Source organism: Mauremys reevesii, linkage group 12 (assembly GCF_016161935.1).
Source record: "Mauremys reevesii isolate NIE-2019 linkage group 12, ASM1616193v1, whole genome shotgun sequence".
In the NCBI taxonomy this organism is placed as follows: Eukaryota; Metazoa; Chordata; order Testudines; family Geoemydidae; genus Mauremys; species Mauremys reevesii.
The window spans coordinates 33,084,552-33,107,283 of NC_052634.1; the positions used below are offsets into that span (position 1 = coordinate 33,084,552).

The 22,732-nt window shown below is 47.1% G+C and overlaps 1 protein-coding gene and 1 non-coding gene across 2 annotated transcripts in view; both read right to left on the bottom strand.

The window, feature by feature from the left end:
• Window positions 1-13,682: 13,682 nt before the first annotated feature.
• LOC120376189 lies at window positions 13,683-13,801 on the bottom strand. The gene has a single exon (XR_005587096.1). It is a non-coding gene; the product is annotated as a 5S ribosomal RNA (ribosomal RNA).
• Window positions 13,802-16,887: 3,086 nt separating this feature from the next.
• LOC120375382 overlaps window positions 16,888-22,732 on the bottom strand; it is an 82,425-nt gene continuing 76,580 nt past the window's right edge. Inside the window, exon 12 of the mRNA XM_039496003.1 lies at window positions 16,888-19,405. Within this exon, the coding sequence (XP_039351937.1) occupies window positions 18,555-19,405 (851 nt within the window). The 3' untranslated portion in view covers window positions 16,888-18,554. The remainder of the gene's footprint in view (window positions 19,406-22,732) is intronic.

Genomic DNA, 22,732 nt, shown 5'->3' on the forward strand with positions numbered 1-22,732 from the left:
CCAAGGCCCCATCCTCACTCCGCCCTTTCCCAAGCTCCCATGGGGCCGTGGGGGGAGAGGCCGGGGTGCAAACGGCAGAGAGGCAGGCGGGGGGGCCTTGGGGTGGGGGTGAAGAGGCACAAGTGGCAGGGCCTTGGGGGAAGAGACGTGAGAGGTGGGCGGGGGGTCAGGGGAGTGGAACAAAGGGGTCCTGAGGGGGGAGTGTGGGCGGGGCTGAAGGGGGCACATGGGTGGGGCTTCGGCAGGAGAAGGCTGAGTGGCAGCAGGCCTTGGGGCAGGGCCGCAGTCCGGGCCCGCCCAGCCTCCCCAAATGCAGGAGTCCCAAGCTGCCCATGGAGCCAGGACTCCTGGGTTCTATTCCTGGCTCTCCCACAGACTCCCAATCTGACCTGGCACAGCCCATATCACCCTCCCTGGTGCCTCAGTTTCCCCATGTGTGAGACGGGTACCAGTGTGAATGCATGCAGAGCCGTGGAGAATCTAGTCCCTTCTCCTGGCGGCTCCTTGGTAGCCCTGGGTAAGCAGCCAACTGCTCCAGACCCTGGATCCCGTATGGGCAGACCAAGGCTGAGGGCTAGAGCTGAGGAATGGAAAGAATAAATCCACCCTTATCCGACCCCACGCCGGGGTACATGGCGGGGAGGCTGGTGTTGCAGGGGGCAGGGAGTCCTGCAGCCCTCGCAGGGGAGAAGGGGGTGATTACCTGGCTTGACTGCTGGTGGCGGTGGCAGGGTGGGGGACACTGGTGGATTGTGGTCTCCCCCCAGCGGGGCTGGAGATGGAGCATGGCCTGCTGGGAGCTGACGGCTCCTCTGTATGTGGGAGGGTGACACTGGGCCAAATTGTGGGACCCCCTGTCCCCCCCCCCCCGGGACAAGGGAGGGGCCTCTCAGCCTTGCCTGCTCTTCTCTCTTTCACAAGGATCGGCCCAGCACCTGGCCTGGCCCAGACCCCCCTTCCTCAGCGCCAGCAGCTTCCCATTGTGGGGAGTGGAGCGGCCGGGGGGTGGGGGCCTCTCAAGCCCCCCCGGGGAGCAGGGGCCGGGCACTGGGGGGGCAGGGGCTGCAATGGGGGGAGGTGGCTTGGAGAGATGTCGGGGGGTGAAGCTGGGACTCGGGGATGGGGCAGGCTGCAGGGAGGAAGTGGGGTGTCACAGGGAGGAGCTGGGGCTGGGAAGCTGCAGGGAGGAAGTGGGGTGCCACGGGGAGCTGGGGGCTGGGAAGCTGCAGGGAGGAAGTGGGGTGCCACGGGGAGCTGGGGCTGGGAAGCTGCAGGGAGGAAGTGGGGTGCCACGGGGAGCTGGGGGCTGGGAAGCTGCAGGGAGGAAGTGGGGTGCCACGGGGAGCTGGGGGCTGGGAAGCTGCAGGGAGGAAGTGGGGTGCCACGGGGAGCTGGGGCTGGGAAGCTGCAGGGCGGGACACAGCGGGGGGGCTGCTCTCGAGGCAGTGGGCCTGGGGGGGGCAGGGCGGGAGCTCGGGCAGGGGTTGGGGGGTGAATGGCACCAGGCTGCAGGGAACCCCCGCCCGGCAGCGCCCCCTGCTGGGGGGGTCTGGTCACTGCAGCCCCCAACCTCGCACTCAAACCGGGGGGGGGGAAGGTTTCTTCTCGCGCTCCCATTGGTCAGGGCTCTGCCTCCTCTTCCTATTGGCTGTCTCGGGAGAGGCGGAGCTTCCCAGGGGGCGTCACGTGGCCCTGAGGCGTTCGCGAGGCGGCTCCTGAGCGGGCAAAACACCCCCCCCGAGCTCCCCTAATTCCGCCCATCCCCCTCTCTGCCCCCGCCCCCAACACCCCTGAGCTCCCTAATTCCGCCCATCCCCTCTCTGCCCCCGCCCCCAACACCCCTGAGCTCCCTAATTCCGCCCATCCCCTCTCTGCTCCTGCCCCCAACACCCCTGAGCTCCCCTATTTCCGCCCATCCCCCTCCCTGCCCCCGCCCCCAAACACCCCCCGAGCTCCCCCTCCCCCAGTGCCGCCCATCCCCTCTCTGCCCCTGCCCCAACACCCCCTGAGCTCCCTAATTCCGCCCATCCCCTCTCTGCTCCTGCCCCAACACCCCCTGAGCTCCCTAATTCCGCCCATCCCCTCTCTGCTCCCTGCCCCCAACACCCCTGAGCTCCCTAATTCCGCCCATCCCCTCTCTGCCCCTGCCCCCAAACACCCCTGAGCTCCCCTCCTGATGCTGCCCATCCCCTCTGCCCCCGCCCCCAAACACCCCTGAGCTCCCCTCCCCAGTGCCGCCCATCCCCTCTCTGCCCTGCCCCCAAACACCCCTGAGCTCCCTCCCCAGTGCCGCCCATCCCCTCTCTGCCCCTGCCCCAACACCCCTGAGCTCCCTAATTCCGCCCATCCCCTCTCTGCTCCCGCCCCCAACACCCCTGAGCTCCCCTCCCCGGTGCCGCCCATCCCCTCTCTGCCCCGCCCCCAAACACCCCTGAGCTCCCTAATTCCGCCCATCCCCTCTCTGCCCCGCCCCAAACACCCCCTGAGCTCCCCCCGATGCTGCCCATCCCCTCTCTGCCCCGCCCCCAAACACCCCTGAGCTCCTCCCCAGTGCCGCCCATCCCCTCTCTGCCCCCGCCCCAACACCCCTGAGCTCCCCTCCCCACTGCCGCCCATCCCCTCTGCCCCGCCCCCAAACACCCCTGAGCTCCTCCCGATGCTGCCCATCCCCTCTCTGCCCCCGCCCCAACACCCCTGAGCTCCCCTCCCCACTGCCGCCCATCCCCTCTCTGCCCCCACCCCCAACACCCCTCGAGCTCCCCTCCCCTGTGCTGCCCATCCCCTCTCTGCCCCCACCCCAAACACCCCTGAGCTCCCCTCCCGATGCTGCCCATCCCCTCTCTGCCCCCGCCCCAACACCCTGAGCTCCTCCCCGATTCCACCCATCCCCTCTCTGCCCCGCCCCAACACCCCGAGCTCCCTCTCCCGATGCTGCCCATCCCCTCTCTGCCCCGCCCCCAACACTTCCCTGAGCTCCCTCTCTGCTCCAACCCAAACACCCCTGAGCTCCTCCTCCCCAATGCCGTCCATCCCCTCTCTGCCCCCAGCACCCCTGAGCTCCCCTCCCCATGCGCTGCCCATCCCCTCTCTGCCCCCACCCCAACACCCCTGAGCTCCCTCCCCAGTGCTGCCCATCCCCTCTCTGCCCCGCCCCAACACTTCCTGAGCTCCCTCCCCGATGCTGCCCATCCCCTCTGCCCCTGCCCCCAAACACCCCTGAGCTCCCTCCCCCGATGCTGCCCAGCCCCTCTCTGCCCCCGCCCCAAATACCCTGAGCTCCTCCTCCCCCAATGCCGCCTATCCCCTCTTCTGCCCCTGCCCCAAATAGCCACCGCCCTCCCCAAATACCTCCCATCCCCTCTTCAACCCTTGCCCCCAAATACCCCCACCCCCAAATACCTCCCAACCTTCCTCCGCTTGTACCCCTGCCCCAAATACCTCCCCTTTCGAACCCCACCTCCCAAATACCTCCCACCCTTCTTCCCCCACCCCAAATACCTCCCACCCCTTCTACCCTCGCCCCCAAATACCTCCCACCCTCCTCTTCTACCCCTGCCCCAATACTTTGCACTCCCTTCCTCTTCTAGCCTCCCAGCCCCAAATACCTCCCACCCTTCGAGCCCCCTCCCCGCAAATACCTCCCATCCTCCCCCCTTCTTTCCCTTGCCCCCAATAGCTCCCACCCCTCGTCTAGACCCCCTCTCCCCGAATACCTCCCATCCTCCTTTTCTTCTGGCTCCTCTCCCCACAATTTCTCCCCAATCTTCTAGCTCCTGCCCCCAAATACCTCCCACCCCCTCCTTTTAGGCCCTGCCCCCCAAATCCTCCCTTCTAGCTCCCCTTCTCCAAGTCCCTCCCATCCTCCCCCTCTGCTAGTCCCCCAAATCCCTCCCCCCACCACCCTCTTCTAGCCCCCTGCCCCAGATACCTCCCACCCCTCGTCCTCTGGCAGCTGTGCATTGAGTGGAGCTTTTCATTGCTCTGTCTGCAACCTCCTGCAGATCCCTTTGGTGAGTTGTGTAGCCGCTAATGGGTTCTGCTGCCGTCGCTGGGTGTAATGCATGTTCAGTAGGGGTTTCTCCCCGCTGCCCTGTTTGTATTTCCTCTCCCTACTAGTGTTGGGGTGTCCTTCTCCTGTCGGTCAGTGTATTGGTGATCTCATCTTGGGGGCATGTGTGTCAGGTCGGTGCCAGGACACCCCTGTGCTCAGACATCCGATGGCCAGGGCCCGGGCCGTGTGAGTGCCACTGAAAATGAGCTTGCGCGCCATAGGTTTCCTACCCCTGCTCTAGGTGCTTGTACGTTGATTGTTTAATACATTTTTTTCCTGGGTATCTAAATTAGGCTTGACTGGTCTTTATTCCCCAGGTCTGCGTTGCTCCCCTTTTTGAAGCCAGGTTTTATGTTTGCCCTTCTCCAGTCTCGTGGCACCTCACCATCCTCCCGGAGTTGTCAAAGATCATTGCTAACTGGTCCAAGATTACTTCAGCTAATTCCTCTCATAGCCCAGCAGGAATTGCATTAGGCCCTGCTGACTTGAATACGTTTAAAGTATGTAAATAGTTTTTCATCCTCTTATTTCCCCATTGTGGTTGCTGTTCCTTCCCCCGCTTGGTTAGGAATAATGAAGTATCTGCTCACAATTTTATCACAGCCCTGACCCGGCCCATCTGCTCACAGTTGCATTTTTAGTGAATGTAGAAAGGCATTAAACACCTTTGTCATGTTGATGTCATCTGTTATTAGCGCTGCTTCTTCTCTGGGAAGTGGAGGACCTACACTGTCCTTCCCTGGTCTCTTGCTCCTCATATATTTACAGGACCCTTATCTTACTGCCTTTTTCATGTCACTTCCAAGGTGCAACACATTCTGTGAGTTAATCTTTCCGATTTTGTCCCCACATGCTTGTGCAATTCTTTTGTACTCTGCCAGAGACATTTGTCCATGATTCCACTTTCTCTAGGATTCCTTTTTATTTTCTGGTCACGAAAGAGCTTATAGGAGAGCCATATTGGCCACTTATTCCTCTTTCAGTCTTTCCTTCACATTGTGATCCCTTGCTAATCCTCCTTTAATATTGTCTCTGGGGAAGTGCCAGCCAGCTCTCCTGAACTCTTTTCTCCCTCCGAGGTTTTAGTCCCACGGGACCTCACCAACCAGTTCTCCGTGTTGGTTGAAGTCTGCCTTTTGGACCTCCATTGTCCGTATTCTACTGCTCTCATGCCTTCCTTCTCATAGAACCGTGGCATTGATCATTTTCTCATCACTTTTGCCCGTATTGCTTTCCGCCTTCAGTTTCCTAACTCGTTCCTTCGTCCTCCAGTTACTGCTTCCATCCTCTGAAAGAAACAGGTGTCCCTGTACATTCCAAGAACTTACTGGACACGGTGTGTCTGGTTGAATTCCTTTTCTAACAGATGTCTGGGTAGATAAAGCCACCCCCACCCCCCGCCAATTACTGTGTTTTGAATTGTTCTGTTTGTAGGAGAGTCTAGAACATCAGTGTGCAGGGAAAGAGCCTGGGGGGAATTGTGCTGTGAAATTATTTGATGTTCTGACCTCCCCAATGTCTCTTTTTGCCCTAACAGGCTACAGCACAACATCCATGTTTTGCTCCAGCTCATTCTGTCCTTCCAGGGGCCAGGAAGGGAAATGGCTGCAATGGAGCCATGTGAGGTAGGGATTATCACGGAGTTGCTGGTGGGCCCTCTTTGGAGGGAGAAGGCAGTAAATACAGAGGAGGTGGGTGTGACGGGTTCGATCACAGAAACTCCCACAGGACTGTCACCTGATGTGCTGAGACTACCTCTGAGCCTGTTTTCTCTGCCAGTTTGGGCCTTCAGAACCCTGCGTTGTCGAGCCAGACAGACTGGTCTGCTCCAGCACAGACTCAGGGTCTGAACCACACACCCCAAAGTTGCAGACTTAACTGAAAACAGCTTAAGAAGTTCTCCTGTCTCCAGCACCCAGACACCCAGCTCCCAATGGGATCCAAAACCCAAATAAATCCATTTTACTCTGTATAAAGCGTATACAGGGTAAACTCATAAATTGTCCGCCCTCTGACACCGACAGAGAGATGCCCAGCTGTTTGCTCCCTCAGGTATTAAATACTTACTCTGTCAATTAATAAGCAAAATGATTTTTATTACACATAAGAAGTCGGATTTAAGTGATTTCAAGTAATAACAGCCAGAACAAAATAAGTTACCAAGCAAAATAAAACAAAACACGCAAGTCTAAGCCTAATACAGTAAGAAACTGATTACAGATGAAATCTCTCCCCCAGAGATGTTCCAGTAAGCTCCTTCCTAGTCTGGATCCAGCAATCACTCACCCCTGAAGTTACTGTCCTTTGTTCCAGTTTCTTTCAGGCATCTCTTTGGGGTGGAGAGGCCATCTCTTGAGCCAGCTGAAGATAAAATGGAGGGGCTTCCAGGGCCTTTTATATTCACTCTCTTGTGGGTGGAACCCCCTTAGTTCTTCTGTGCAAAGTCACAGCAACAAGATGGCATTTGTAACCACCTGGGCAAGTCACATGTCCATGAATGATTCAGCTTGCAGGACGCCACCATTGTTAGTTTGAACGTTCCCAGGAAAGCTGAGATGTGGATTGGCGTCTCCCAAAGTCCAGTGTCAGTTAAGTGTTTCCTGATAGGACTGTTCTCAAGAAACTGACCAAATGCTTCACTGAGGCTACTTAGGATCAAACACATTGAGATACAAGTGCATGGCCAATATTCATAACTTCAAATACAGAATTGATACACACATACAGGCAGCATAATCATAACCAGCAAACGACAACCTTTCCGTAGACACCCCACTGGACCTCCTCTGTAGAAGACCTGGTGCAGCCATAGGCCCCTGGTTGCAGTGCTGATCTCAGATGTTTAACTTTCACCACTCTCCACATACTGGAAGGGCAGAGGCAGCACTAGGCAACCTTAACTGTGCTTTAATGTAGTTTATAGAATCATAGGACTGGAAGGGACCTAGAGAGGTCACCTAGTCCAGTCCCCTGCACTCATGGCAGGACTAAGTATTATCTAGACCAGGGATGGCCAACCTCTGGCTCCAGAGCCACATGCAGCTCTTCAGAAGTTAACATGCAGCTCCTTGTATAGGCACCGACTCTGGGGCTGGAGCTACAGGTGCCAACTTTCCAATGTGCCGGGGGTGCTCACTGCTCAACCCCTGGCTCTGCTACAGGCCCTGCACCCACTCCACTCCTTCCTGCCCCCTCCCCTGAGCCTGCCATGCCCTTTCTCCTCCTCCTCCCCTCCAGAGCCTCCTGCATGCCACAAAACAGCTGATTGGGAGGTGTGGGGAGGGAGGGGGGCACTCATCCGTTGGTGGGAGGTGCTGGGAGCTTGGGGGAGGAAGCTTATGGGGGTGCTGCTGATGTATTGCTGTGGCTCTTTGGCAATGTACATTGGTAAATTCTGGCCCCTTCTCAGGCTGGTTTAATGGCAATGAATTGACAGCCCTACTTCCTATCCATTCTGACTAACTCCTGGCAGTAGCTCCCTCCCTGCACTTCCTTCTGCCTGAGTATTTGGGTGGGAACTTGCTGAAGAATTCATCTCTTCCTCTCTCTCTCCTTTGGGGAAGAGTTTGGGGAACTTCAGTCCCTGATTTTTTTTTTCATCTCCAGCTGTTCTTCCAGTTTGTTCTCCCCTTTCCATTCCTGTTTGTGATGTTTTTTTCTTTCTGCGTCCCAGCAGGTGCTGGACTGGTGAGTGAGACCATGGAGCAGAATTCTCAACAGAAGGATGAGGAGGAAGTGGAACCACATGGCACATTATTGCAAAGATGCAAAGGGAGTGTGTCCAGGAGTTGTGATCAGGGAAAAGCCTGTGAGAGTCAGCACATTCCAGAGAGGTGGCAGGGAAACCAGGCAATGCAGAAGGTTGGTTATTCTGTTTATTATCAGAGAACTCACAGACTTCTCAAGGAAACCACGGCCCAGCAGAGAATCCCCACGGGAGAGAGAAATAACACGTGTGTTGAGTGTGGGGCCTGGTCTACCCTACGAGTTTTTATCAAATTTAGCAGCGTTAAATCACATTAACCTTGCACCTGTCCACACAACGAAGCCCTTTGTATCGATATAAAGGGCTCTTAATTTCGATATCTGTACTCCTCCCCAACGAGGGGAGTAGCGCTGAAATCGGTATTGCCATTTCAGATTAGGGTTAGTGTGGCCACAATTCAACGGTATTGGCCTCCGGGCGCTATCCCACAGTGCACCATTGTGACCGCTCTGGATCTCGGATGCACTGGCCAGGTAGACAGGAAAAGGCCCGCGAACTTTTGAATTTCATTTCCTGTTTGCCCAGCGTGGAGCGCCGATCAGCACAGGTGACCATGCAGTCCCAGAATGAAAAAAAAGCTCCAGCATGGACCGTACGGGAGACACTGAAGCTGATCTCTGTATGGGGAGATGAATCGGTTTTATCAGAACTCCGTTCCAAAAGACAAAATTTTGGAAAAATCTCCAAAGCTATGATAGACAGAGGCCACAACAGGGACTCAACACAGTGCTGCGTGAAATTTAAGGAGCTGAGACGAGCGTAACGGAAAGCCAAAGAATCAAATGGACACTCACTGAGGGGGGACTGAGGACTCTAGCTATCCCACAGTTCCCGCACTCTCTGAAAACTATTTGCATTCTTGGCTGAGCTCCCAAAGACTGAAGGGTCAAAAACATTGTCATGGGTGGTTCAGGGTATATGTCGTCAGCCATCCCCACCCCCCGGTGAAAGCAAAGGGGAAAAAAATAGTTTCTCGCCTTTTTTCAATGTCACCTTATGTCTACTGGATGCTGCTGGCACATGTGGTGCTGCAGCGCTACACAGAAGCATCGCCTTTCCTTCCCAATGGCAGACGGTGCAATATGACTGGTATCCGTCATCATCATGCCATGAGTGCTCCTGGCTGGCCTCGCTGAGTTTGGCCGGGGGCGCCTGGGCAAAAATGGGAATGACTCCCGGTCATTCCGTTCTTTAAGCTTTGTCTAATGGAGATTCAGTCCTGCCTACCTTCATGCCTTCCAGCTTCCATACTGGGCACACCACGCAATCCATTGTCTACAGCCAAGCACTGAGGTACAACCGCATCTGCTCCCACCCGTCAGATAGAGACCAACACCTACAAGATCTCCACCAAGCATTCTCAAAACTACGATACCCGCATGAGGAAATAAGGAAACAGATCAACAGAGCCAGACATTTACCCAGAAGCCTCCTACTGCAAGACTAACTCAAAAAAGAAACCAATAGGACTCAGCAGGGGCTGTATGTGATGGCCAGTGAAAACCCCTCCAACCCATCATCAGGGATCTACAACCCATCCTGGACAATGATCCCTCACTTTCACAGGCCTTGGGTGGCAGGCCAGTCCTCGCCCACAGACAACCTGCCAACCTGAAGCATATTCTCACCAGTAACGCACACTGCACCATAGTAACTCTAACTCAGGAACCAATCCATGCAACAAACCTCGATGCCAACTCTGCCCATGTATCTACACCAGCGACACCATCACAGGACCTAACCAGATCAGCCACACCATCACCGGTTCATTCACCTGCATGTCCACCAATGTAATATACGCCATCATATGCCAGCAATGCCCCTCTGCTATGTACATCGGCCAAACTGGACAGTCCCTACGGAAAAGGATAAATGGACACAAATCAGATATTAGGAATAGCAATATACAAAAACCTGTAGGAGAACACTTCAACCTCCCTGGCCACACAATAGCAGATCTTAAGGTGGCCATCCTGCAGCAAAAAAACTTTAGGACCAGACTTCAAAGAGAAACCACTGAGCTTCAGTTCATCTGCAAATCTGACACCATCAGCTCAGGTTTAAACAAAGACTGTGACTGGCTAGACAACTACAAAAGCAGTTTCTCCTCCCTTGGTTTTCACACCTCAACTGCTAAAAGAGGGCCTCATCCTCCCTGATTGAACTAACCTCGTTATCTCTAGCCTGCTTCTTGCTTGCAAATATATACCTGCCCCTGGAAATTTCCACTACGTGCATCCGACGAAGTGGGTATTCACCGACAAAAGCTCATGCTCCTGTACGTCTGTTAGTCTATAAGGTACCACAGGACTCTTTGCTGCTTTTATACAGATCCAGACTAACACAGCTAATCCCCCTCCCCCCCCCGCCGCCCTTTATCTCTGCTTTTATATCAGGATAGTGAACTCAAGCTAGCTAACTCCATGGCAAATCCTAGTGCAGTCAAGATCCAGGTACATTTAACCTCCATGTACCTAGTTGAAGTTACTCCTGGTTCCCCCTCCCTGGAGCTGATGGGGGGGGGGGGGGATTGCGGAGGACGAACCCACATCCCTTTTGGGGGTGTGGGATGGGGGTGGGCAACCCCCTCATGTTTGCCCCCCTGGTAAGGGTAGCTTCCCCCAGGTACGGGGAAGCTACCCCCAGGTAAGACTCTCCTTGTAAGACTCTCCTCGTGGTGAGAGTCGGTAACTGGCTTGCCCCCCAGGTACGGGTTAGCTTTCCCCCAGGTAAGGGTTAGTTTCCCCCTGAGAAGGGTATATCTTTTAATTATGGAAAAAAGTAATTTATATTTAAATACCGGATTGGCACTGGACCAGGTTAACAACTGTCGGCTTTGATTCCCCGGCCGACAGTGTCAAATATATTAGGGGTGTGATTAGGGTCACTGGACCAATGAATAAAGCTGTGTGGACTGAGATGAAGTCTCAGGAGAATGAGATTGAGAATCAAGTCCTTCCCATTGAGAAAAGAGTGGAGGAAGAGGAGAATATTGGTAAGGACCAAGTTGAGGAGATTTTATCTATTTTACCAATGGTTTTTACAGGGGATGCTTTTAATTTATTTATGGACAATATTGATGCAAATTTTAAGTATTTGAGCACATTTGATTATCCATATTTTAGAGAACCTAGAGATTTTAAATTTGATTTAGTAAAGGATTTTAATTTATCAAATTTATCTAGTTTGAATAGGGATTTTAATGGGGGTTTTAAAAAGTGTATGGGTGCTAAAGTTGATGGATTAGAAAGTAGCTCGGGGAAGCATGGGGTTTTTTATTGTCCATTTTGTCCCCAGATATTAGGATCATTTGGTAAATGGGCCAAACACATTAATATGGTACACAAGTAAGGCCATACAAGTATTATGTAAAAAATGTGGGAAAACTTCTCAATTTCATAATATAGCTTGCCATTACCCCAGGTGCACGCCCAAAGAGGTGGATACCCCATTGAAGAGTCATACCTGTTCTGTCTGTGGGCTTGCGTTCCACACTAAATCTGGCCTGAGTCAACACTGTAGACATATACACCCTGTTGTTAGGAATGAACAAAGGAATTATGCTACTAAGAAAGCAAAATATAAGTTTTATCAGCAATTATTTGATAAAGATAGAAGAAGATAAGCTCGTGTTACAATGGGAGAACCAGATAAAGTTAAGTGTGAGATCCCCATGGATGAAATAGAAAAGTATTATAAAGATATTCTGGGAAAAATTGGACATGGGAATATAGTAGGGTGGCCTTCATCCACAGAGAAGGCGGATAATGATGTTTTAATGAGTCCGATCTCTGTGGATGAAGTTAGGAAAGTGTTAAGGGAAATTAAAAAAGATAGTGCCCCTGGTCTAGATAAAATTAAAGTGAGTGATTTATGGGACATTTTTAACTTAGACTCCTTAATTATCACAAAATTTTTTAATATATGTCTTTTAAATGGGCAGGTCCCAGATGTGTTAAAGGAAAATAGAACGATTTTAATACCAAAAACACAGGATGAGGAGGAATTAAAGAAGTTAACCTCTTGGAGGCCACTAACAATTGGGTCTGTATGGGTAAGATTGTATACAAAGATATTAGCAAAAAGATTATCGGAGGCAGTGAAAATTTGTAATAGACAGAAAGGGTTCATAGCTGCTCCCGGCTGTGAGGAAAACACAGCTATCTTGGATAATCTGATAAAGGGAGCCAAGCGCAGGGGAGATGAAATAGCCATAGTCTTTATAGACTTGGCTAAAGCATTTGACTCCGTAGGCCATGGACACATAATAGCTGGTCTCAAAAGATATATTGATGAAAGTTTTATTGAAATTATTAGAGACCTCGTTGATAATTGCACTACGAGGGTGTAGGTGGGTGAAAAATATTCTGAGTCTATTTTAATTAGAAGAGGGGTCAAACAGGGTGACCCTTTGTCCCCTATTTTATTTAATATTGCCATGGATCCCCTTTTAACTAGATTAGAATCAGAAGGGAGTGGTTTTTATGTCCAAGGCAATAATGTCACGTCATTGGCTTTTGCCGATGATGTGGCAATTTTAAGCGGCTCATATCAAGCAATGAGTAAAAATCTGGGTATTTTAGAGTGTTTTTGTAGTAGTACTAATCTTCAGGTGTCAAGTATCAGAGGGGTAGCCGTGTTAGTCTGGATCTGTAAAAGCAACAAAGAATCCTGTGGCACCTTATAGACTAACAGACGTTCTGCAGCATGAGCTTTCGTGGGTGAATACCCACTTCAGATGCAAGATATTTTTTTCACATATCTTCAGGTATATGTGAAAAAAAACAAAAGGTTTTCACATTTTAACTAAGTATAAAACCTATATAGTGAATCCTAAGGATAAGTGGAAAATAGGGACTGAGGAGATTGAATATGTCCAACCAGAGGATTTTGAAAAATATTTAGGAGCAAGAATAGATCCCTGGATAGGTGTAGGTGGACCTTTACTCAAGGAGAAATTGAAGGAATGGAGCGAGTGTTTAATTAAGGCTCCCTTGAAACCAGCTAAAAAATTATTGATTTTACAGACCTATATTTTACCGAGGCTATTTTATAATTTGCTTTTAATAGAACCCCCATTTAATCTTTTAAATGATTTGGATATTTTAGTTAGGAAGATAGTTAAAGAAATTTTACACTTACCTCAATGTACTACGGATGGGTTATTTTATTCTAGGGGGAGAGATGGAGGTTTAGCTCTTACTAAATTTAGTATACAAATTCCTAATATGTTAGTGCGAAAATGGAGGAGACATATCGTCTCTAGAGACACCTGGATTGATTTGTCTTATCTATATGCAGGTGAAAATCTTATTGATAAAATGTTGGTACTTAGTGCAGTAATTCCTCATCCCAGGAAGTGGAGAGAAGAGGAGTTTTTAAGATGGTCTGGGATGAGGTGTCAGGGAGTTGGGATACAATATTTTAGAAATGACATAATTAGTAACTCATTTTTAAAAATTCAGGGCCCGGGGTCGCTCCCTGAGACGGCGGGAGCCGTGGGTCCTCCGCGGGGGGAGCCACGCACCCACCGTCCTTAGGGCAGGCCAGGCCAGGGCTCGCCTGGGCCGCCTCGGGTGGGGGAGGGGGGGGACACGGGACCCGGGGCAGTCCTGTGGGCCGGGAGCCGGGCTCATGGTGGGGCCGGGAGATTCCGGGCGACTGCGCCCGGGGCCCTGGGTCCCCTCCCCATGAGGCTTTGGGGTCCACGGGTCCTCGGTCGAGTCAGCCCACGGGACCCGCCCGCCGTCCGGCCCTGCGGTCCCTCGGGGGAACTCAGGAGCGAGGAGGAGGCTTTCCGGCCCCCACCCCGGTTCCTCCCTCCCTCCCCGGAAAAGGAGGGAGCCGGCCGGGACCGGGAAAAGCTGCCTACGGCACCTGGGATTCCCAGGTGGTCACCCATCCAAGTACTAGCCAGGCCCAGGACGGTTTACCTTTTGAGATCGGACGGGATCGGGGGCTTTCGGTCCGGTATGGCCGTAGGCATCCGGCTCCTCGCCCGCTTCCCCGCACTGCCGCCGCCGGCTCCCGGGCCTGCCCCACGGCAATCGTCTCTAGTGGGTCCCGAGGGGGAGCCGGGCCTGCCCCGCGCGGCTGTCTGTGGCAACATGGCTGCCTGCGGGGGTTCCCGGTCCTCTCCCCTTCCCCCGCCCGGGGTTACGACGGTGCCCGGGACCTGCCAGGGCGCGAGGGCGAGACTCCGCGCCAGGAGGAGGAGGGCGTCGGAAAGTCAGGGAGAGAGAAGGAGGAGAGCGGGCGGCATGCGCGCGTGACGGTGGAGAGAAGCGGGAGGAGGAGAGGAGAAGGCGAGGGGTTTGCGACGGCACCCAGGTTGCAAACCCCATCTCCTGACCCTCACCCCCCCCCCCCGCCTGCTCCATCTGCTGCCTCTCCCAGACTTTTTTTTTTTTTTTTTTTTTTGTCCCCTCTCCCTGGCTGTCAGGTTAACCCTCGTTCATCATTTAGCAGTAAGTCATTCCCAGGGGAATATCCCACCCTCTGACTCCTCTACCTCAAACAAGCTTCACAATCATCACTATGTACCAGTATTAAATTGTTTAAAACTTATACTGTGTGTGTGTGTGTTTGTGTATATGCACACACATAAACAGCCTTTTGTATGTATGCATGTATATACATATGAACATAAGAATGGCCGTACCGAGTCAGACCAAAGGTCCATCTAGTCCAGTGTCTGTTTACCGACAGTGGCCAATGCCAGGTGCCCCAGAGGGAGTGAACCTAACAGGCAATGATCAAGTGATCTCTTTCCTGCCATCCATCTCCATCCTCTGACAAACAGAGGCTAGGGACACCATTCTTACCCATCCTAGCTAATAGCCATTTATGGATTTAGCCACCATGAATTTATCCAGTTCCCTTTTAAACATTGTTATAGTCCTAGCCTTCACAACCTCCTCAGGTAAGGAGTTCCACAAGTTGACTGTGCGCTGCGTGAAGAAGAACTTCCTTGTATTTGTCTTAAACCTGCTGCCCATTAATTTCATTTGGTGGCCCCTAGTTCTTGTATTATTGGAATAAGTAAATAACTTTTCCTTATCCACTTTCTCCACATCACTCATGATTTTATATACCTCTATCATATCCCCCCTTAGTCTTCTCTTTTCCAAGCTGAAGAGTCCTAGCCTCTTTAATCTTTCCTCGTATGGGACCCTCTCCAAACCCCTAATCATTTTAGTTGCCCTTTTCTGAACCTTTTCTAGTGCTAGGATATCTTATTTGAGGTGAGACCACATCTGTACACAGTATTTGAGATGTGGGCATACCATGGATTTATATAAGGGCAATAATATATTCTCAGTCTTATTCTCTATCCCCTTTTTAATGATTCCTAACATCCTGTTTGCTTTTTTGACCGCCTCTGCACACTGCGTGGACATCTTCAGAGAACTATCCACGATAACTCCAAGATCTTTTTCCTGACTCGTTGTAGCTAAATTAGTCACCATCATGTTGTATGTATAGTTGGGGTTATTTTTTCCAATGTGCATTACTTTACATTTATCCACATTAAATTTCATTTGCCATTTTGTTGCCCAGTCACTTAGTTTTGTGAGATCTTTTTGAAGTTCTTCACAATCTGCTTTGGTCTTAACTATCTTGAGCAGTTTAGTATCATCTGCAAACTTTGCCACCTCACTGTTTACCCCTTTCTCCAGATCATTTACACATACACACAGTGTATATATAAATAAAAAACATAGCCTTTTGTCTGTTGAAAAAAACTTCCCTGGAACCTAGCCCCACTATTTCCATTAATCCTTATGGGGAAATTGGATTCACTTAACATCATTTTGCTTAAAGTCGCATTTTTCAGAAACATAACTACAACGTTAAGTGAGGAGTTCCTGTATCAGCAAAAACAATGAGGAATCCTTGTGGCACCTTAGAGACTAACAAATGTATTTGGCCAAAAAATGTTAGTCTAACTACATTTGTTAGTCTCTAAGGTGCCACAAGGACTCCTTGCTGTTTTCATTCAACTGTAGGTTTTCAGTATGTCACAATACCACCTTGTGCTGTGTTAGAACTTAAAAGCAAAACAGGGTAAGAGACATAAACCTTGTAATGAAAAGCCCAGGGGTGTGTTGAATCATTAAGCGTGTCACTCTTCTGTCTGAGTACTGTACCAGATCTGCAGCAACGGTGTTAGTCACTGTCCTGATGTGAAAGAAACCATAGATGTGACTGAAGTTATTAAAAAAGTTATGGCATGCTATTCCAAGTGAATTTACTTGGTTAGAAAAGTTAAGTAGTTACTAAAGTTTAAAAGGCTAGAAAGGTAGGAAAACATGAACAAATCTAGATGTTCATGGAAAAAATACCATGCAGCTTAGGATGGAAAAATACAGCGTTGTATTTAAAATCAAACTACCTTAGAAGTCAGGGATTTTGTCATGGAAATCAAGGGAGTGATTGTAAGGCCTTGATCTGCAATCAGATCTACAATGCCTGGGTAGACCCTTGTGTTTATATGGAGTCCCATTGACATCTGCAGGGCTCCTTGTGGGCACAGGCTTCCTCCCACACCTATCCAGTTGCTGGATCAGATCTTAAATATTTAAGGGCTTAAATAATACACTGGCAATTTACAGCCCCGCAACTCTCTTTCTCAGGGGTGTGAAAAAACACCCCCCCCCCCCCGCCCGAGCACAGCAAGATTCAGCGCTGAAGGAAAACGCCTTCTGATGAAGCAGCTCTCAAAGCTGTTGGACACTGCTCAAATGGATACAGTCACACACTGCTTTAGACAAACGTTACTGGGCACTCTGCAGCTTGGTGGCCCTAAACTATGACCCTCCTGGCCCTGTCATTACTCCATCTTATTTTTGCCAAGGCTTGAGATGAGCATAATTTTTTTAGGTGATTACAAGGCACCTTACTAACACGTATTGCAGGGAGCTACTTTCCTTTTATTGTTAGAGTTAGTGACATCACTAACACTTAGGAGAATGAAAACCTCCACTCAGGAATTGTTTGTTAAACACCTATTTTTATTTGCAATTATTAATAACCATGTAAGACATGCAGTCATTTGGAATCTGTCAAAAGTCTAATACAGATACTGTATTTGTTGCAAAGCTCTAAATACTGTCATTTTGCAGTGCTTTTACTACTAAAGGAAACATTCAAAAAAGTAGCCATCCAGCCTCCTTAAAATTCTGGTCCAAGCTTGATAATTTTTTATTTGTGTGGCAATATTCCCCCCAACCCCAGACAAGTTTTTTTCATTTCTGGACTTCAACATTAAGGCAAGTTTTGCTGAGTAAGAGTTTAACTCATGAATGCATGTAAAGTTGAGAGCTCAAAATAGGATTTCACCACAGAACTATTTCTCACCTCTCATTTTTACAATGTAACTGCCCTCAAACTGGATTACCTGAATTAATTTCATTCAGATTCCGTTCTATTCATTTGCAAAGATGAAGCAGTGAACCTACTACTGAAGGAGAGGCAACAAAGCAAACCAATGCAATACAAACAAACCCAACTGAGTAATACATACAACTGCTGTTCTGCGAATCCCGGGGATTCTGGTACAAATTATTTTTCAACAGCATCAAATAGCAATAGTTATTTCCCTACTTGCTTTATTTTAAATAGCACTTTTTTTATGTTAACCCCTTTCATAAATATGCTTTTTTCAAGTATGCTCAACTCTTAAAAGCAGTGATGTAATCACAGAGCATCGTAAAAATGTGCCCTTTTACCTTTTATGTTCTGCACACTAGGTTATGCTGTATTCTGCTAAAATCTTAAACTTCTATATCTTAGCTACATTCACTCCATTTGTTTCCCCCATACGCTTAGAATTTGTATCTGAAATGAGACCTAACCTTGTATTTCCCAATCCCAGTGAAAACTTTCCTGGCATCATCTTATTTCTAGTTGAAAATTCTCTTAAATTCGAGAATCCGGTTTTGATCTCGTGTGAAGTGCAGGATTACAGCTGACTAATTCTATACATGGACTGTAATCATACTTATTGGAAATGAACTGTAGTGTAACAAATAGTTCTCAAAAATCAGCTACAAGACAAAACCTTGCATATATTCATTGTTATGCCTCTAAAACGCCTTCATTGAGAATTCTAACTTTTTCAATGCAACATGTTTTCTTTTTAAAAAGTTACCACCAACTGTGCATTGCAGGAAGGCTCATTAAAACAAAGAGGTATTCATTTGTGTGTAGAAAAGTAAAATATACCTTTGGAAAAAAAACAGATTTAAGCAAATCCAAGTTCTTTTTTATCGTAAAAAATACTTTTAAGAATTGAATTTACCTCAGATTAACTTCAGTTTTGAGACTAATTCACTCATTTTTTGTCTAAAGTAAGTGTGTGTGTAAACACACAAATATATAATAAAGCATGTGCTTAACACAGATTATACTTGATCATAGTCTCAGATAAACTGTTTTTAAATCGCAAAGCCAAGACAGCTGCTTTTTAACTCTAACGTTGTATGGTAACTTTAATTTAGCACTTGGTTCTTACGTGTGCAGTAGACGAATAAAGCATTATGCATCAAAATTCCAATATTTTCAAAGACAATAGTACAGCATTGAAAAATCATAAAGCAGCTCAGATACATTTAACCCAAATTTTTATAATATCAAAAGCTTGAAAATCAACTTCAAAAAGCTTGTTTTTCCTCAAGTAAAAATATGAGCAACCTGAAAGTGATCAACTAATGAATGGAACTGTATCAGTGGTTACTACACATACCGCTCCCTCCGGGATATTACTGAGCCATCTACATGTAACATAAAGTCTTCTCCATTGTCATCGTAACATTCACCACCCATGTACCCCCTTCCTAGTGTTCCTCCTTCATAATAATCCATTGGTCTTTCATACTGTTCTTGGGATCTCTTAATATTGACTAAATTGTCCAATTCTGGATTGTCTTCTTCATTGTCATCATAACATTCACTACCCATGTCCTTCCTTCCCAGTGTTCCTCCTTCATAATAATTCAATGGTCTTTCATACAGTTCTTTGAATCTCTTAAAACTGACTAAATTGTTCCATTCTGGATTGTCATCTTCATTGTAACATTCACCACCCATGTCCTTACTTCCCAGTGTTCCGTCTTCCATTGGTCTTTCATACCCTTCTTGTGATCTGTTAGTATTGACTAAATTGTCCCATTCTGGATTTTCTTCCAGATGATCTTCTAAATCTTTTGATGTTGGACTGTTCACTGGATGTTTTATTTCTTTTTTTATACTGTCAGGATGAGAGTCCACATCATCTGAATGGAGAACATCTATTTGGGACTCTTTTTGCATATCTGATGGTGGAATGTAGTTCCTAGCAAAGTAGTAACCACAGACTGTCCATCTTCTCCTATAGCAGATAACTCCAACCAAAACACTTACAAGTATCAGAAGGAGAGCTCCACCCACTGCACTAGCGATGATGGTACCCTGATTGCCAGCAATGAAGGAAGACAAGGTTGATGTTTGAAAATGCATTAGTTCTGGTTCTGTTGCTAAAGCTCTGATGCCATCAGTTGAAGGATGCCCTGGAAGCATGGGTGGTCGTGTAGTAGCAGTAGGAGGATCTAATGGAAAGAGGAATGGGGTAGACAAGACACAGAAAAGGCAAAGAATGTCAATACAAGCTAAATAAGTAGAGGGTTTATAAGAAAGCCAAGTTCATGAATATGTAAATATGTTGCTCTCTACTAATAGACAATAGTTTTTCATTCTTAAATTTCTAAGAAGTTTGATTTCAGAGTAGCAGCCGTGTTAGTCTGTATCCGCAAAAATAAGTTTGAGCAATTATAAAGTACTTTTGCAATACAGATGATAGTTTTTTTCCAACTAATTCTTAATTGGCTTCTGTGTATTCATTTTGGGCTATACGATAAGCAGAGTGGGGAACTGCTTTTTAGCACAAAAGCAATCACTGTCAAATTTTAAAATAACCATTAATTCTCCTGAAAGAATGGAGAAGTTCCTTTCAGTTTATGTAGATTTTATAGTTGACTTCTTCCAACCAGTTTTATCTCATCCATGGAGGATATTATCTACCACAAAACACCAAAATCAAAATAAAACCAACCACTAACCAATTCCTCAGCCAAAGGTAAGAATAATACTGGCGAAGGACAAACAGTATCTTCACTTTTTACTTAAAGTTTTATTCAATTTTGAAATTGTTCAGTGCATTGAAGCAAACTCGTAAAGAATGAAAAAAAATGCATTGTGTGCTAAGTTAGCAGAAAGTAAGTTATTGATTTTAATTATTCTCCCCAAAACATTGACTGTGTTAATAGAACCTTAAGAGCTTAAGTGGGGAATGGTGAAGGAACTCAAAGTTAAATTATGTTGTGCAGTTCTTTGGTTATGAATTTCCTTTTAAGAGAATGTCGTCAGCAGTGTAACAATTCAAGTTTATATTTTAAACTGTTTGAAAAAAGAATATTCTACAGAAACCAGCTGAAGTCACTAAAAATAGTTTTCTGCAGTACGTAATAACTAGTACACTTCCAGAATGTTGATTGGTTTAACTTGTTTTTAAGCATTTTTTTAAATTCTAAGTTCCCTGTCTCCTTCTTAATGGCACACGTTCTGAATTTTATCTTGCTCTCAAGGGTATGCACTGAAACATCACTTAAAATCTGCTGCTGGGGTTGTACGATGAGTCCTTTTTTCTTTTGATTTTCTAAGTCAACTGGCAATGTACACGCTTCTATATGTAAAAACTGCCTGAAATCATATAAGACTGTCTAATATCTGCAAGTGGTTTAAAATGAAGTGACTTCATGATCTCTTAAACTGCAAAAATCACAAACAATATATTGAGTAGGATTTCTTAAGCGCTGTACAAATTAGCAGCTTATCACCAGCTGCAAGCTTAACTTAATTCATCCAAAAGTTTTTAAAACTGAACGTTTGACTCATGACTTCAGTTTACATTTGAGAGAGATTAAAAAAAAAACCTGTTTACACAATAGATACCAAAGTATCAAGCTATCTTTAACTCGTTCTTAACACTGTTTGTTACTAACGAGGCAACTAAACGCCAACAGTGAAACTCATGAGAATGGTCCAAGTAACGTTTAAGCTACTCAACCTGAAATGGTAGTAACTGAACAAAACAAAACTAGAAGATCCAAAAAGTTCAGTGCCTCTGACAAATGCAATATTTACAGGCTCTTATTGAGCACTGTTCATTAAAAAAAAAAGTAATACTAACAATTGTGTAGAATCAGTTATAAAATTCTTGCATTACATTGAATGATTTATCTTTTTAATGCACACGATACTTACTGCAATTGATTTCTTCATCTGCATTTCATGGATTGTGTCTTGTAGTAATTTATTTGTCTTGCCAAGTTCTGTTCAATGTATTTACTGCTAGTTTTGTAAAAAAAAATCTTTTGAAAGCAACAAACTGTGGCCCACTCAAGTCCATGGTGATTTGTTAACACATCTATATATAAATTAAGTGACTTTAAGATAAGAAAGGAGAGAGAATGCACTAAAGTAATGAACAAAAGGAATTCAGTTTATGATTTTAGTGATCCAGAAGTTCAACCTGAAGTGAAAAAAACCTTTATTTTGTCCTATAATGGAAAAAGGATAGAGCTTTTAACAATCCTAATTTACCAGGATCATCATCATCCTTCGATTTAAGGGCAAAGACTGAAATCAATTTTTTTTTCCCAAATCAAGGCTGACACAACTGTTGGTTCTATTAAAGAAACAAAGGTTAGATTCATATCTACAACACTTCAGATGGCATCAGAACCAGGTAATGGGGGCAAACTCAAGTATTTAAGAAATTCAAGTTCAGCAGTCTATCTTTGGAGAGAAACCTAAAGCAAATACTCAGCAGCAACCGCACACCATACAACATAAACACTAACCCAGAAACCTATCCTTGCAACAAAGCCCGATGCCAGCTCTGTCCACATATCTATTCAGGTGACACCATCATAGGACCTAATCACATCAGCCACGACATCAGGGGCTCGTTCACCTGCACATCTACCAACGTGATATATGCCATCATGTGCCAGTAATGCTCCTTTGCCATGTACATTGGCCAAACTGGACAGTCCCTACGCAAAAGAATAAATGGACACAAATCTGACATCAGGAATCATAACATTCAAAAACCAGTGGGAGAACACTTCAACCTCTCTAACCACTCAGTGACAGACTTGAAGGTAGCATTTTGCAACAAAAAAACTTCAAAAACAGACTCCAAAGAGAGACTGCTGAACTTGAATTAATATGCAAATTAGACACAATTAACTCAGGCCTAAACAGAGACTGGGAATGGTTGGGTCATTACACTAATTGAATCTATTTCCCTATGTTAAGTTCTCCTCACACCTTCTATGGGTCATCTTAATTATCACTTCAAAAGTTTGTTTTCTCCTGCTGACGATAGCTCATCTCAATTGATTAGACTCTGCCTGTTGGTATGCATACTTCCACCTTTTCATGTTCTCTGTATGTATAAATATCTCCTGTCTGTGTGTTCCATTCTATGCATCCGAAGAAGTGAGCTGTAGCTCACGAAAGCTCATGCTGAAATAAATTTGTTAGTCTCTAAGGTGCCACAAGTACTCCTGTTCTTTTGACTTTGCTAAGTGCACTTTATGCAGCCTGTTGTAAAACTAGGCAAATCTCTGGATGAGTTGATGTACCCCCTGGAAGACCTCTCCATACCTCCAGTGGTGCACATACCCCTGGTTGAGAGCCGCTGGCCTAAGAATGTATTGCTAAAGACTGGAACAAAATGATGGGACAGCCATTTCCCAGGATCTGTTGGAAGAATTTAGCTTGGGTAGAAAGGTTTCTGAACTACAAGTAACTTAACTTATCCTGCAATAACTGGGGGGTTGCTTTTTGTTGGGGTTTTAAGAGGTTGT